The sequence below is a fragment of the Rutidosis leptorrhynchoides genome, chromosome 2 (genome assembly GCF_046630445.1).
Source record: "Rutidosis leptorrhynchoides isolate AG116_Rl617_1_P2 chromosome 2, CSIRO_AGI_Rlap_v1, whole genome shotgun sequence".
NCBI classification, from domain to species: domain Eukaryota; kingdom Viridiplantae; phylum Streptophyta; class Magnoliopsida; order Asterales; family Asteraceae; genus Rutidosis; species Rutidosis leptorrhynchoides.
In genome coordinates, this window is record NC_092334.1 from 694,231,392 (window position 1) to 694,245,217 (window position 13,826).

At 37.1% G+C, this 13,826-nt stretch overlaps 3 protein-coding genes across 3 annotated transcripts; all 3 read left to right on the top strand.

Annotated features, from left to right (window-relative positions):
* Window positions 1–3,773: 3,773 nt before the first annotated feature.
* Window positions 3,774–5,039, top strand: LOC139890388 (uncharacterized). Its single transcript, XM_071873274.1, has one exon. The coding sequence runs from the start codon at window positions 3,774–3,776 to the stop codon at window positions 5,037–5,039; it is 1,266 nt and encodes a 421-aa protein (XP_071729375.1).
* Window positions 5,040–8,557: 3,518 nt separating this feature from the next.
* Window positions 8,558–9,424, top strand: LOC139890389 (uncharacterized). Its single transcript, XM_071873275.1, has 2 exons — window positions 8,558–9,094; window positions 9,188–9,424. Exons 1-2 carry the CDS (start codon window positions 8,558–8,560, stop codon window positions 9,422–9,424), a joined length of 774 nt encoding a protein of 257 aa, XP_071729376.1.
* A 699-nt stretch (window positions 9,425–10,123) lies between these two features.
* LOC139890390 (uncharacterized) lies at window positions 10,124–12,155 on the top strand. Its single transcript, XM_071873276.1, has 2 exons — window positions 10,124–10,820; window positions 11,329–12,155. The coding sequence occupies exons 1-2, from the start codon at window positions 10,124–10,126 to the stop codon at window positions 12,153–12,155; spliced, it is 1,524 nt and encodes a 507-aa protein (XP_071729377.1).
* Window positions 12,156–13,826: the final 1,671 nt, after the last annotated feature.

Consider the following 13,826-nt stretch of genomic DNA (forward strand, 5'->3'; position numbering starts at 1 on the left):
TTAAGGTTTCACCTTGGAAAGGCGTTGTTCGATTTGGTAAACGAGGGAAATTAAATCCAAGGTATATTGGACCATTCAAGATTATTGATCGTGTCGGACCAGTAGCTTACCGACTTGAGTTACCTCAACAACTCGCGGCTGTACATAACACTTTCCACGTCTCGAATTTGAAGAAATGTTTTGCTAAAGAAGATCTCACTATTCCGTTAGATGAAATCCAAATCAACGAAAAACTTCAATTCATCGAAGAACCCGTCGAAATAATGGATCGTGAGGTTAAAAGACTTAAGCAAAACAAGATACCAATTGTTAAGGTTCGATGGAATGCTCGTAGAGGACCTGAGTTCACCTGGGAGCGTGAAGATCAGATGAAGAAGAAATACCCGCATCTATTTCCAGAAGATTCGTCAACACCTTCAACAGCTTAAAATTTCGGGACGAAATTTATTTAACGGGTAGGTACTGTAGTGACCCGAACTTTTCCATGTTTATATATATTAATTGAGATTGATATTTACATGATTAAATGTTTCCAACATGTTAAACAATCAAACTTGTTAAGACTTGATTAATTGAAATATGTTTCATATAGACAATTGACCACCCAAGTTGACCGGTGATTCACGAACGTTAAAACTTGTAAAAACTATATGATGACATATATATGGATATATATATATAGTTAACATGATACTATGATAAGTAAACATATCATTAAGTATATTAACAATGAACTACATATGTAAAAACAAGACTACTAACTTAATAATTTTTAAACGAGACATATATGTAACGATTATCGTTGTAAAGACATTTAATGTATATATATCATATTAAGATATATTCATACATGATAATATCATGATAATATAATAATTTAAAATCTCATTTGATATTATAAACATTGGATTAACAACATTTAACAAGATCGTTAACCTAAAGGTTTCAAAACAACACTTACATGTAACGACTAACGATGACTTAACGACTCAGTTAAAATGTATATACATGTAGTGTTTTAATATGTATTTATACACTTTTGAAAGACTTCAATACACTTATCAAAATACTTCTACTTAACAAAAATGCTTACAATTACATCCTCGTTCAGTTTCATCAACAATTCTACTCGTATGCACCCGTATTCGTACTCGTACAATACACAGCTTTTAGATGTATGTACTATTGGTATATACACTCCAATGATCAGCTCTTAGAAGCCCATGTGAGTCACCTAACACATGTGGGAACCATCATTTGGCAACTAGCATGAAATATCTCATAAAATTACAAAAATATGAGTAATCATTCATGACTTATTTACATGAAAACAAAATTACATATCCTTTATATCTAATCCATACACCAACGACCAAAAACACCTACAAACACTTTCATTCTTCAATTTTCTTCATCTAATTGATCTCTCTCAAGTTCTATCTTCAAGTTCTAAGTGTTCTTCATATATTCTACAAGTTCTAGTTACATAAAATCAAGAATACTTTCAAGTTTGCTAGCTCACTTCCAATCTTGTAAGGTGATCATACAACCTCAAGAAATCTTTGTTTCTTACAGTAGGTTATCATTCTAATACAAGGTAATAATCATATTCAAACTTTGGTTCAACTTCTATAACTATAACAATCTTATTTCAAGTGATGATCTTACTTGAACTTGTTTTCGTGTCATGATTCTGCTTCAAGAACTTCGAGCCATCCAAGGATCCGTTGAAGCTAGATCCATTTTTATCTTTTCCAGTAGGTTTATCCAAGGAACTTAAGGTAGTAATGATGTTCATAACATCATTCGATTCATACATATAAAGCTATCTTATTCGAAGGTTTAAACTTGTAATCACTAGAACATAGTTTAGTTAATTCTAAACTTGTTCGCAAACAAAAGTTAATCCTTCTAACTTGACTTTTAAAATCAACTAAACACATGTTCTATATCTATATTATATGCTAACTTAATGATTTAAAACCTGGAAACACGAAAAACACCGTAAAACCGGATTTACGCCGTCGTAGTAACACCGCGGGCTGTTTTGGGTTAGTTAATTAAAAACTATGATAAACTTTGATTTAAAAGTTGTTATTCTGAGAAAATAATTTTTATTATGAACATGAAACTATATCCAAAAATTATGGTTAAACTCAAAGTGGAAGTATGTTTTCTAAAATGGTCATCTAGACGTCGTTCTTTCGACTGAAATGACTACCTTTACAAAAACGACTTGTAACTTATTTTTCCGACTATAAACCTATACTTTTTCTGTTTAGATTCATAAAATAGAGTTCAATATGAAACCATAGCAATTTGATTCACTCAAAACGGATTTAAAATGAAGAAGTTATGGGTAAAACAAGATTGGATAATTTTTCTCATTTTAGCTACGTGAAAATTGGTAACAAATCTATTCCAACCATAACTTAATCAACTTGTATTGTATATTATGTAATCTTGAGATACCATAGACACGTATACAATGTTTCGACCTATCATGTCGACACATCTATATATATTTCGGAACAACCATAGACACTCTATATGTGAATGTTGGAGTTAGCTATACAGGGTTGAGGTTGATTCCAAAATATATATAGTTTGAGTTGTGATCAATACTGAGATACGTATACACTGGGTCGTGGGTTGATTCAAGATAATATTTAACGATTTATTTCTGTACATCTAACTGTGGACAACTAGTTGTAGGTTACTAACGAGGACAGCTGACTTAATAAACTTAAAACATCAAAATATATTAAAAGTGTTGTAAATATATTTTGAACATACTTTGATATATATGTATATATTGTTATAGGTTCGTGAATCAACCAGTGGCCAAGTCTTACTTCCCGATGAAGTAAAAATCTGTGAAAGTGAGTTATAGTCCCACTTTTAAAATCTAATATTTTTGGGATGAGAATACATGCAGGTTTTATAAATGATTTACAAAATAGACACAAGTACGTGAAACTACATTCTATGGTTGAATTATCGAAATCGAATATGCCCCTTTTTATTAAGTCTGGTAATCTAAGAATTAGGGAACAGACACCCTAATTGACGCGAATCCTAAAGATAGATCTATTGGGCCTAACAAACCCCATCCAAAGTACCGGATGCTTTAGTACTTCGAAATTTATATCATATCCGAAGGGTGTCCCGGAATGATGGGGATATTCTTATATATGCATCTTGTTAATGTCAGTTACCAGGTGTTCACCATATGAATGATTTTTATCTCTATGTATGGGATGTGTATTGAAATATGAAATCTTGTGGTCTATTGTTACGATTTGATATATATAGGTTAAACCTATAACTCACCAACATTTTTGTTGACGTTTTAAGCATGTTTATTCTCAGGTGATTATTAAGAGCTTCCGCTGTCGCATACTTAAATAAGGACGAGATTTGGAGTCCATGCTTGTATGATATTGTGTAAAAAAACTGCATTCAAGAAACTTATTTTTGTTGTAACATATTTGTATTGTAAACCATTATGTAATGGTCATGTGTAAACAGGATATTTTAGATTATCATTATTTGATAATCTACGTAAAGCTTTTTAAACCTTTATTGATGAAATAAAGGTTATGGTTTGTTTTAAAATGAATGCAGTCTTTGAAAAACGTCTCATATAGAGGTCAAAACCTCGCAACGAAATCAATTAATATGGAACGTTTTTAATCAATAAGAAAGGGACATTTCAACGATTAACTCTTGTGAACTTAGTACTCAGTAGTTTGCCATTATATTTCTTTTCTATGTTTCGTGCACCCGCTAGTGTGATCAGGTTACTCGAATCCATAAGGTGCAATTTCTTTTGGGGCGGGTCCGGGGTTTGGAGAAAACTTACTTGGGTCAGATGGGAGAAAAAACTTCTCCCGTATGGGTCGAGTGGTCTAGACATCGGGTTATTAAACGCAAAAAATCTCGCACTCTTGGGCAAGTGGTGGTGGCGATTCAAATCTAGCCAAAATTCACTATGGTCCAAAGTCATTACAAGTGTTTATGGGTCGGACAGGGGGTTGGGTTCATCTAATATTTCATTATCTCCGGGATGCAGTTCAACATGGGCACATATTATAAAAGCGGGTTCAAAGATCGATGATATGGGTATCTCATTTATATCATCCTTCTCGAAGGAACTTGGGGACGACAGCACTATCAATTTCTGGACGGATATTTGGGTTGGTACCACAACACTGAGAGAGAAGTTTGGAAGATTATACGCTCTAGATATGGATAAGCCTGCAACACTAGAAAATCGTGTCTTAATTGCAGGTAATGCAATTACATTCAATTGGGAGTGGGCTAGAGACCTTCGAGGTAGAGCACTAGAAGAATTTGTGGCTTTATCTAGTTCGATATCAGGTATCCAACTCCGATCAGATTCTACAGATCGCATGAAATGGTCCCTCAATTCAGATGGTGTATTCACTGCCAAAAAACTCAAATCGTTGATCGAAGAAAAAAGCATTCATGGTGGCAACAATGTAATAGGAACTATCATGAACAGAGTGGTACCGCAGAAAATCTCTATCTTTGTATGGCGTGCAAAACAAAAAAGGATCCCGGTAAGATTTGAGCTTGACAAACGAGGCATGGACCTAGACTCGGTACTATGTCCTTTTTGTGGTGGCGGAATCGAAAACGTGGACCATATATTATCAAATTTTAGGCTCACATCCGAAGTGTGGAAAGGGTTTCTAAGGTGGTGGAGTATCCTGGCAGATAACATAACTGTCCTCGATCCGCTTCTTAGTGACCCCATCTTCAATTCGGCTACAATCGTTGGTAAATCTATATGGGAAGCAGTCAAATGGGTTTGTTGTTACACGATTTGGAAAGGGAGAAATAACAAAGTTTTCAAGGGGAAGGAATGGAATAGCACAAATATTGTGTCCGAGATTCAAAGCACAAGTTACGGGTGGATATCTTCTCGAGTGAAAAAACTCAACATAGAATGGCATCAATGGATGCAAAATCCACGCTATTATGTATTAAGTAATATAATAGGTGTTGGCTAAGAGTACATTGTTATTTCGTTTTTGATATCTCGATATTAGAGATCGGTTAGGTTTCCTGGTAGTTGTTCGAGTCTTCTATTTTCGCCACTTGGTTTTTGATCTTTTATGGTGGCCACAATTGTAATATATATATATATATATATATATATATATATATATATATATATATATATATATATATATATATATATATATATATATATATATATATATATATATATATATATATATATATATATATATATGTGAAAATATAGCTGCTTTTCAAAAAAAAGCTTTTAACTTTTATGAAAAAGCTCATATTTAGTAAAAAGTTTTGTTTGGCGAAAAGAGCTTAAAGCTTTTAGTGACATAGAAAAAGCTCCCGAAAGCTCTTAAATTAAACGCTTTGTTGAGTAATGTTCATAAAAAACTAGATGAGTTCCCCGCGCTTCGCTGCGGTTTTTGAACGACATTCATTTAAACATTCGAAGTATTTATAAAAACATTAAGTTAGAGTATGTATTACAATAGTGTATAGTTATCATAAGTGTAGATAAGCTAGGTACAAACAAATGGTAAATTGTTGGTAGCAAACTGACTTGTTTCCCTTCATATTTTGTACGTCCACACCCTTCATATCGTGTACGTCCACATGTTTCCTTATAGAGCAGCATCTACTTGTGCAGCATGGGCTGCGTTTAGTTGACGCATAAGCTGTAAACTGGGGAAGCGAAACAGGCTGCGATCCCAACATCACATAGGCACATATGTGCTGCGACCTGAGTAACACGGAGGCAGTTGTGAGTAAATTTTGAAAATGTGACATCCCATTCGTAGAATCTACTTATTAACAGTATCACTTGATTAGTTTGGAAAGTGTGTAAGAGAGAAAATGGTGAGAGAAAATAGAGAGAGAAAGAGAGAGTGTTTTCCGGGAAGGTTACGGAGGTTCGAGGAGCACGGTGGCGGAGCATGGAGGCATCAACGGGTACTATGAAAGATCGTCTTTAAGGGGTAACGACAAACATGTGACTTCCTTTTTGTTCTTCAACTTCCCTACCAACTGGACGGTGGAAGATTTGTGGCGTTTCTTCAAAAAATATGGAAAAGTGAATGAGATTTACATGGCAAGAAATAACCTACGAAATAGCCAGCGGTTTGGATTCGTGAGGTATGAAGATGTCTCAGATGCTGAGAGATTAGCTACCAAGTTAAGCAATGTGCAGGTTCAAGGCATTTATCTAAGGGTCTACAAAGCAAGAAATGAAAAACATGGTCAAGATGAACAGGTGAAAAACTGTAGGTTCATTTGGAGGCAACATGATTTTCCCAGTTTGGATGAGCAACGAAGGATCAACCATAATAATCGAAAAGAATCGCTTAATGATGGTAGAAGATTTTCAGATGTTGTTTATGAATCATTGAGATTCCCCCGTAACAACCGATACACTTACCCCTACCCCCCAAACCCACTTTCATCCTAAACCACCACCACCACATCTCCCTAGAAATCCCAACCACCGTCCACCACACTCCTACCAACCTCCACCAAATACACCACACCAAAACTTTAGACAAAAAGCACAACCTAACCCTATTCCTGATGAACCCATACAGTCAAACTTCAATGCACCACCTCAACACCGTCACACAACCAAAAATCATAAACCAACACAAAATACATACCAAAACAACCCGAAAACTCCCTCTAACCATTTTCCCAATCAACCCGTCACAACGGAAAACACAAACAACCAACCAAGCACAAAACCTTGCACAAGCACAAACAATCAACAAAACCCCATGGGCAGATCAGTGAAAGTAGAAGAAGATCCCTCAATCCTGGATACCATGTCAAAAAGAACACTAGTTGGGGAGGTAGCCAGTTTCGAAGTCCTCGAGCAAATCCAGGATTTATGTGAAGAAGAGGGCCTAAGCAACTTTATCCTAAAATATATCGGAGGTCTAGAGGTCATGTTCATCTTCGAAAATGAATCAACGGCTGAGAACATTTTATCGACAGAAAACCATAGTCTTAAAAGATGGGTTCAAAACCTTAAGAGATGGAACACGAGATTACTTCACCCAGGTCGGTTAGCGTGGATCAGTATATATGGAGTACCGATTTCATGTTGGAATGAGCCAAACTTTAAACGTATTGCTGAATGGTGGGGACGTGTATATGACATGAAAAATTGCAGTATCAATGATGATAACCAAAACTTAATTGCTGGTAAAGTTTTGATAAAGGTTAGAAGTTCTCTTCCTATTCAAGAATCCATAAGCATCAAAACTGATTCAACAATCATATATATGTTGGCTTCTAAGGAGATAAGAGACGTCGTTGAATTGAATTTGGGAGATGACGACGGTGACTCTGATTGGGGTTCGTACGATATCAATGACCACGGTGATTTTTCCGGCGATGAATCAGTGCCGGATTCTTTCAGTCCGGTAACAAAGAAAGACGTTATGGTGGAGGACCAATCGTCCAAGTGCATGGAAACTAGTGCTAATTTCAAAAATGATAATAACAATGATGATGGCGGCATGTCAGATGAAAAGAATGTTGTGAATGATTGTCTCGATGCAAGTCCTTTGGGTTCCCCACACAAATCGATGGGTCTGGATAGTAGAGGGCCCCATGAAGGTAACAAGTAGGTTAAGTCAACACCTTCCAATACTAACCCCACCAATATTTCCAGCCCAACACCTGGCCCAAACCTTAACTCCATTCATAACTCTAGCCTAAAACCTAACCCCATCCTTAGCTCCAGCCCACAACCTAGCACATCTCATTTTTCCAATCCCACAAGCCCAATCCAAATCGAACCCACACAAAACCATTTAGACCAGAATCTCCCCTCTTCCAAATGTAAGCCCCTATTCCAATATTTCCCTTTACCATTAAGTCCATCACAATAACCCACTTTCGACCCTACAATTATCCCTGATGCCCATACTCAACCCATAAACAACTTTGATGCATCCTTTCCCACTAGCCCTTTTAGTCCATTAAAGTGTGTCCATCTTTCCAATAATTTTGCACAACCTGACCCAGCTGATGCTACCGACCCCGTAACCATGGCCACCCTATCCACACATCCTAATATCAATACTATCTTTTCTCAACCCAACCCGACTGGAATCACCGAGCCATTAACCGACACTTTCACTAAACATGATAATCCTCCAAAATCATCTTTACCTAAACCTGTTAAATCGACATCCTTGCACTATTCCAAAGCACCCAAGATCCAAACGCCTAAACCCAACAAGAATAAAACCAGTAGTCTCCAAAATTCGAAACTCCTTCAAATCAAAAACCTGACAAGATTGACGCCAAAGAGACAAAACAAAAATTGACATCTCACTCCAACAAGGAAAGAAAGGGATCCAAAAATAATTCACAGGCATCCTCAGCTAGTATTGGTTTAAAAGATTTTGGGTCAAAGTTGAGGGTTCATTGGGATGAATCATCCCAATAAGGCCTCTACATCTTTTCCTCGATTGCTAGTAGGATTATTATGAAAATCATGTCCTTAAATATTCGAGGTTTCGCCAAAGATTGTAAAGGGGAAAGTAAAGTTGGATGGTTTAGAAGAGTAAGAATTAAAGAAAATCCTGACATTGTCCTTATTCAAGAATCTAAGTGTGGTCCAGTCGATGAAAAATGGGTGGAGATGATATGGGGTGCTCCAAACTTCAACTTTATCCAAAAGCCTAAAGTTGGAAAGTCGGGAGGCATGCTAACCATATGGGATCCATGCGTCTTCAAGGTGAGTGAAGCGGTTGAGAAACAAAATTTTCTGGCAATCAAAGGCCGATGGATCGGGAAACAAAACGAGTCGATTGTGGTTAATATTTATGGACCGTACAAGGATGGGGAAAAAAAGATGTGGGATTGCTTAGAGAATTTAATGTCGCAATCGAACGATGTCGAATGGGTGATCAGGGGAGACTTTAATGAACTAAGGGTCCAAGAAGAAAGGAAAAACTGTCAATTCATCGAACGAAGAGCGAGCTGGTTCAACAACTTTATTTCATCTAATCGACTAATCGATATTCCTATGGTAGGGAAGAGGTTCACAAGAATTTGTGACAAAGGAAAAAAATTCAGCAAGCTTGATCGATTTTTAACTTGTGATCGTTTTCTTCAATCCTAGGGTGACGTCTCTGTAGTTGCATTGGACCGCAACACTTTGGATCATTATCCAATTATTCTAAGGGACCAAAACGTGGATTTTGGGCCCAAGCCTTTCAAACTCTTTGATATATGGCTTGACTCACTGGATGTTGAAAAAATTATTATCGATGCGTGGGGCAAGAGGGTGGACAACAGCAAGGCCGATATTATTTTCAAAGATAAATTAAAAAATGTGAAAGAGGCATTGAGGAATTAGAGTAAAGCCAAATACGGATCACTGGATTTTAAAATTGAATCCTTATAGAAAGAGGTGATGGAGATAGAACTAAAGGCAGATAGCGGTCCTTTATCTGATGAGGAATGTGAATTATGGCTCAACGCTAGGGTAAAATGGCTACAAAAGGAAAGAGATAAATGCGAGATGCTGAAACAAAAGTTGAGGCTTAAATGGGCTGCCGAAGGAGACGACAACACACGCTTCTTCCACGCTGCAACCAAAAGAAAAAATAGTAAAACCAATATTAGGGGTCTGCATATAAATGGTTTGTGGGACGAGAAACCTACTGCAATCAAGAGTGAGATTTTCAATTTTTATAAGAATCTGTTCGACAAAAAATCCACTGTTAAGCCTAGGTTCGAATCCATTGATGCTGCTGATGTGAGTATGCTAGAAGCTCCATTCTCAGAATCGGATATATGGGAAGCTATAAAGGAGTGTGACTCATCGAAGGCGCCGGGACCGGATGGTTTTAATTTAAGTTTTTTCAAAAAATTCTTCTGGCTTATAAAGGATGATCTAAAGGCGGCTATAGAATGGTTTTGGCATTATGAATCCATTTCCATGGAATGAAATGCAAGTTTTTTATCTCTAATCCCCAAGAAAAACGAACCATTGAACCTTAGTGATTTTCGCCCAATTAGCCTATTTGGGAGCTATTATAAAATCTTATCTAAGATGTTATCGAGACGGCTTCAAAAGGTTATCTATAAAGTGATTGGCGTTGAGCAAAGTGCGTTCTTGAAAGGTAGATTCATCCTTGATGGAGTGTTAGTAGCTAATGAGATGATCGATGATCTTAAAAAGAAAAAGAAAAAATGCATGATTTTCAAGGTGGATTTCGAAAAGGCCTTCGATAGTATAAACTGGGAATTCTTGTTCAAAGTAATGGAAAGAGTGGGATTTGACCTAAAATGGAGAAGGTGGATTCGTGCATGCCTCTCTTCGGCTTCGGTCTCGGTATTAGTAAATGGGTCACCAACCGACGAGTTTAGGTTACATAGAGGCATTAAACAAGGAGACCCATTATCGCCTTACTTATTCATTATAGTAGCGGAGGGACTCAATCCCCTGATTAAGCAAGCCTTAAGGGCTAATCTTTTAAAAGGAATTGAAGTGGGAAAAGATAAAATAATAGTCTCACATCTTCAATATGCAGATGATACGATTTTATTCAGGGAATGGAGTAAAAGAAACGTCCGAAACGTGCTAAATGTGTTGAATTGTTTCGAAATATTCTCGGAGCTAAAGGTGACTGTGGCTAAAAGTTGTCTTTATGGATTTGGAGTTCAAAATAATATAGTGGAAGAGGTAGCAAAAATTCATGGGTGTCAAAATGGATGTCTCCCATTCTTCTATCTTGGTCTTCCGATGGGTAAGAAAATGAATAATACTCGAGATTGGGAAAATTACATCGAGAAAATACTCTCCCGTTTAGCGGATTGGAAAGCAAAAACGATGTCATTTGGGGGTCGTTTAACCTTAATAAAATAGGTCCTAAGTAGTCTCCCGTTGTACGCCTTCTCCCTATTTCGTGCTCCATCATGTGTCATCAACTTGCTCGAAGGTTTGCGTCGTAAGTTCTTTTGGGGCGGATCTGGGGATAATACAAAAATTTCATGGGTAAAATGGGAGTACATCCAACTTCCTTACAAGGGCGGGGGTTTGAATATTGGGTCTCTTAAAGGAAAAATATGGCACTTTTAGGGAAGTGGTGGTGGCGCTTTCATAATGAAAATAACGCTTTTTGGGTAAAAATTATTTCAAGTATTTATGGTCGGGATGGGGGTTTGGTGGTTATGTACAAGGAAGAGGTTCGGGAACAGGGAGCGTTTGGAATAATATTATCAGAGTTGGCTTGGACATTGACAATTTAAATATAGATTTCACTAATTTATTTGAAAAGATTGTATGTAAAGGAGACAAGACTTTATTTTGGTCGGATCGATGGTTAAACAACGAGGTGTTTCGTGATAAATTTGGCAGATTGTTTAGATTAGAGGAAGTGAAGGATGCGTTGGTAATGGATCGGATTGTAAATGACGGATTGAACTCAACTTGTTCTTGGAATTGGGTGCGTAATCCAAGCGGGAAAACTGCAACCGAACTATTGGAACTAGAAAACATGATTCAAAATTTCAAGTTTGTAGATGGAAGCTGTGATGGGTGGTCGTGGAAATTGCAAGCAAATGGATTGTTCTCAACTAACTCTCTGTTCAAGATCATAGATGGAAAGATGCTTCATGAAAATGGCTCGCATATAAATACGGAAAGACTCCCAATTCTCCCTCAAAAAATAGGAGTTTTTGTATCACGAGTCAAACAAAGAAGAATCCCGGTTAGAATTGAGCTCGACAAAAGAGGGGTGGACCTAGACTCGGTTAGGTGCCCGGTTTGTGATAATGATTTAGAAACAGTTGATCATGTCTTTTTACATTGTTCGTTCGCAAAAAATTTATGGTCTCGTGTCTTTCGGTGGTGGAACATTAATCGCCCTATGTACTCTCGGCTCGATGAAATTTTTCATGGGATCTATGACGTCTCACATCCAAGTCATCCATCCTTGATTTGGAAAGCAACTGAATGGGTTTATAGCTATGTAATCTGGCAAAATAGAAATTCTACTTTGTTCCGAAAGAAAAAAGGTAATGGTCCCATGGCCCTAAATGAGATTCAAATCAATGCTTTCGAGTGGATCTCAAGAAGGTAGAGGAAGCTAAATCTAGAGTGGTCGCAATGGCTAATCAATCCAAGCTCATTTGAAGATCATGGCTAAGGAAATTCTCTCGAATTGTTGGATGAGTTTGTCTTCATGTTGTACTATAGTCTTTAATATGTATGGGCAGTATTGTTTATAGCTCCCTGATATAGTGTATGGAGTATAGCAAATAGTTGGCCAAGCATGCACTCACATGCTTTCTTGTTCTAGTTTATTTTTATATATAAAATTGTTGGCTTTTCAAAAAAAAAAAAATCTACTTATTAACCTGTGAATGCATCTCAAATAATAATAATACAATATGTTGATACGATTTTCCGTATAGCGGATGTAAGGTACCAGTACATAACAATAGCTGCTCAGCGTGTGGCGTATACTGTTAATTGTTGTTTGCCCTCGAGAAATAATCTCTGCAGACCCGGAACACAGATGCGAGAAGTGTGGGATGGCCTCAATCAATCCGTGGATCAATCTGTAATGATCCGTCTAGCGTATTGCTGCTAAGTGGCTAATGTGCTTTTAGAGTGAGAAAGAACTGTGTGAGAGAGAAAGTGTACTTCTCTCTGACTGAAGTTTAGATCAGAATGATGATGTGAAATGTGATGACCCAGGGGGTCTATTTATAGGCGTAGAATGTCCGAAATTCTCGGGATACACGTGTCAATCGCTGATTAATTATGTTGTGTGAAGTATCTGGAAGGTCGGTGGCGTGTGCTGACGTGGCTGCATGTCGTTCACGCGCTGAGTTAAAGGGCTTAAGCATAAAAGCTGCATGCAGGGCTTACGCTTGATGTTGGGCGGCCTGTTGAACGTTGGGCGTCAAACACTGAAAACTGCCAAATTTTGTTATGTTTTGTGTTGCTTGATCCATTTTTCTGTACAAAAATGGTGTTTTTATGCGTGTATCCCCTAGGATAAACCATTAAGTCCCCCCAGTTTAATGTCTTTATTATTGTAAAAAATAAAGTCATTAAACTAAAAATAAAAGATGCATTTTTCCTCGAAGACACAAAACTGCTATAGCCGTCTGTTTCTCTGTGCTGACGTCTCATTACCAATTATGAATTTGCCCCCAAAATCTTTTTGATTTATTTTTAAAATTTAAATTGCTTGTTCTATTGATCTGGCCCATACACGTGTCTTAATCTCATCCCTTTATTATCAATTTGCTTGGCTATAAATAGCTCGTTCCCTTTTCCTTTCTCCTTTTCCAACAACTGGTTATTTGCTGTGAAGATAATTTGCAATTTATTCATTTTAACCGTCTGTTAAGTGCAAGGTCAGTAATTATTCATCTTTCTCCTCTACTTAGATTTTATTTTTTGTACTACCATGGCCGAATCCAGCAGCACATCTTCTCAGAGAGACAATCGTGACGTTAGTACCATCCCCTCCAGTATTACTGAAGCCGATATAGAACAATTATGTAGAAAGCACAGATATCTTAGATTGTTAAATTCTATTGTTCCTTTGCCTAGCGATAAGGCCAATAACCCTCCAAAGAAGATGATTACCCTCTATAAATTGCAATTAACTGTAGGAAACCTCCGTATTCCTCTTTCTTACATGGGGATCTTAAAGAAGAAATTTATATGGTGCAACCAAAGGGCTTCGAGGTAGTTGGTAAAGAGAGATGGGTTTGCAAATTGAAGAAACGTATGT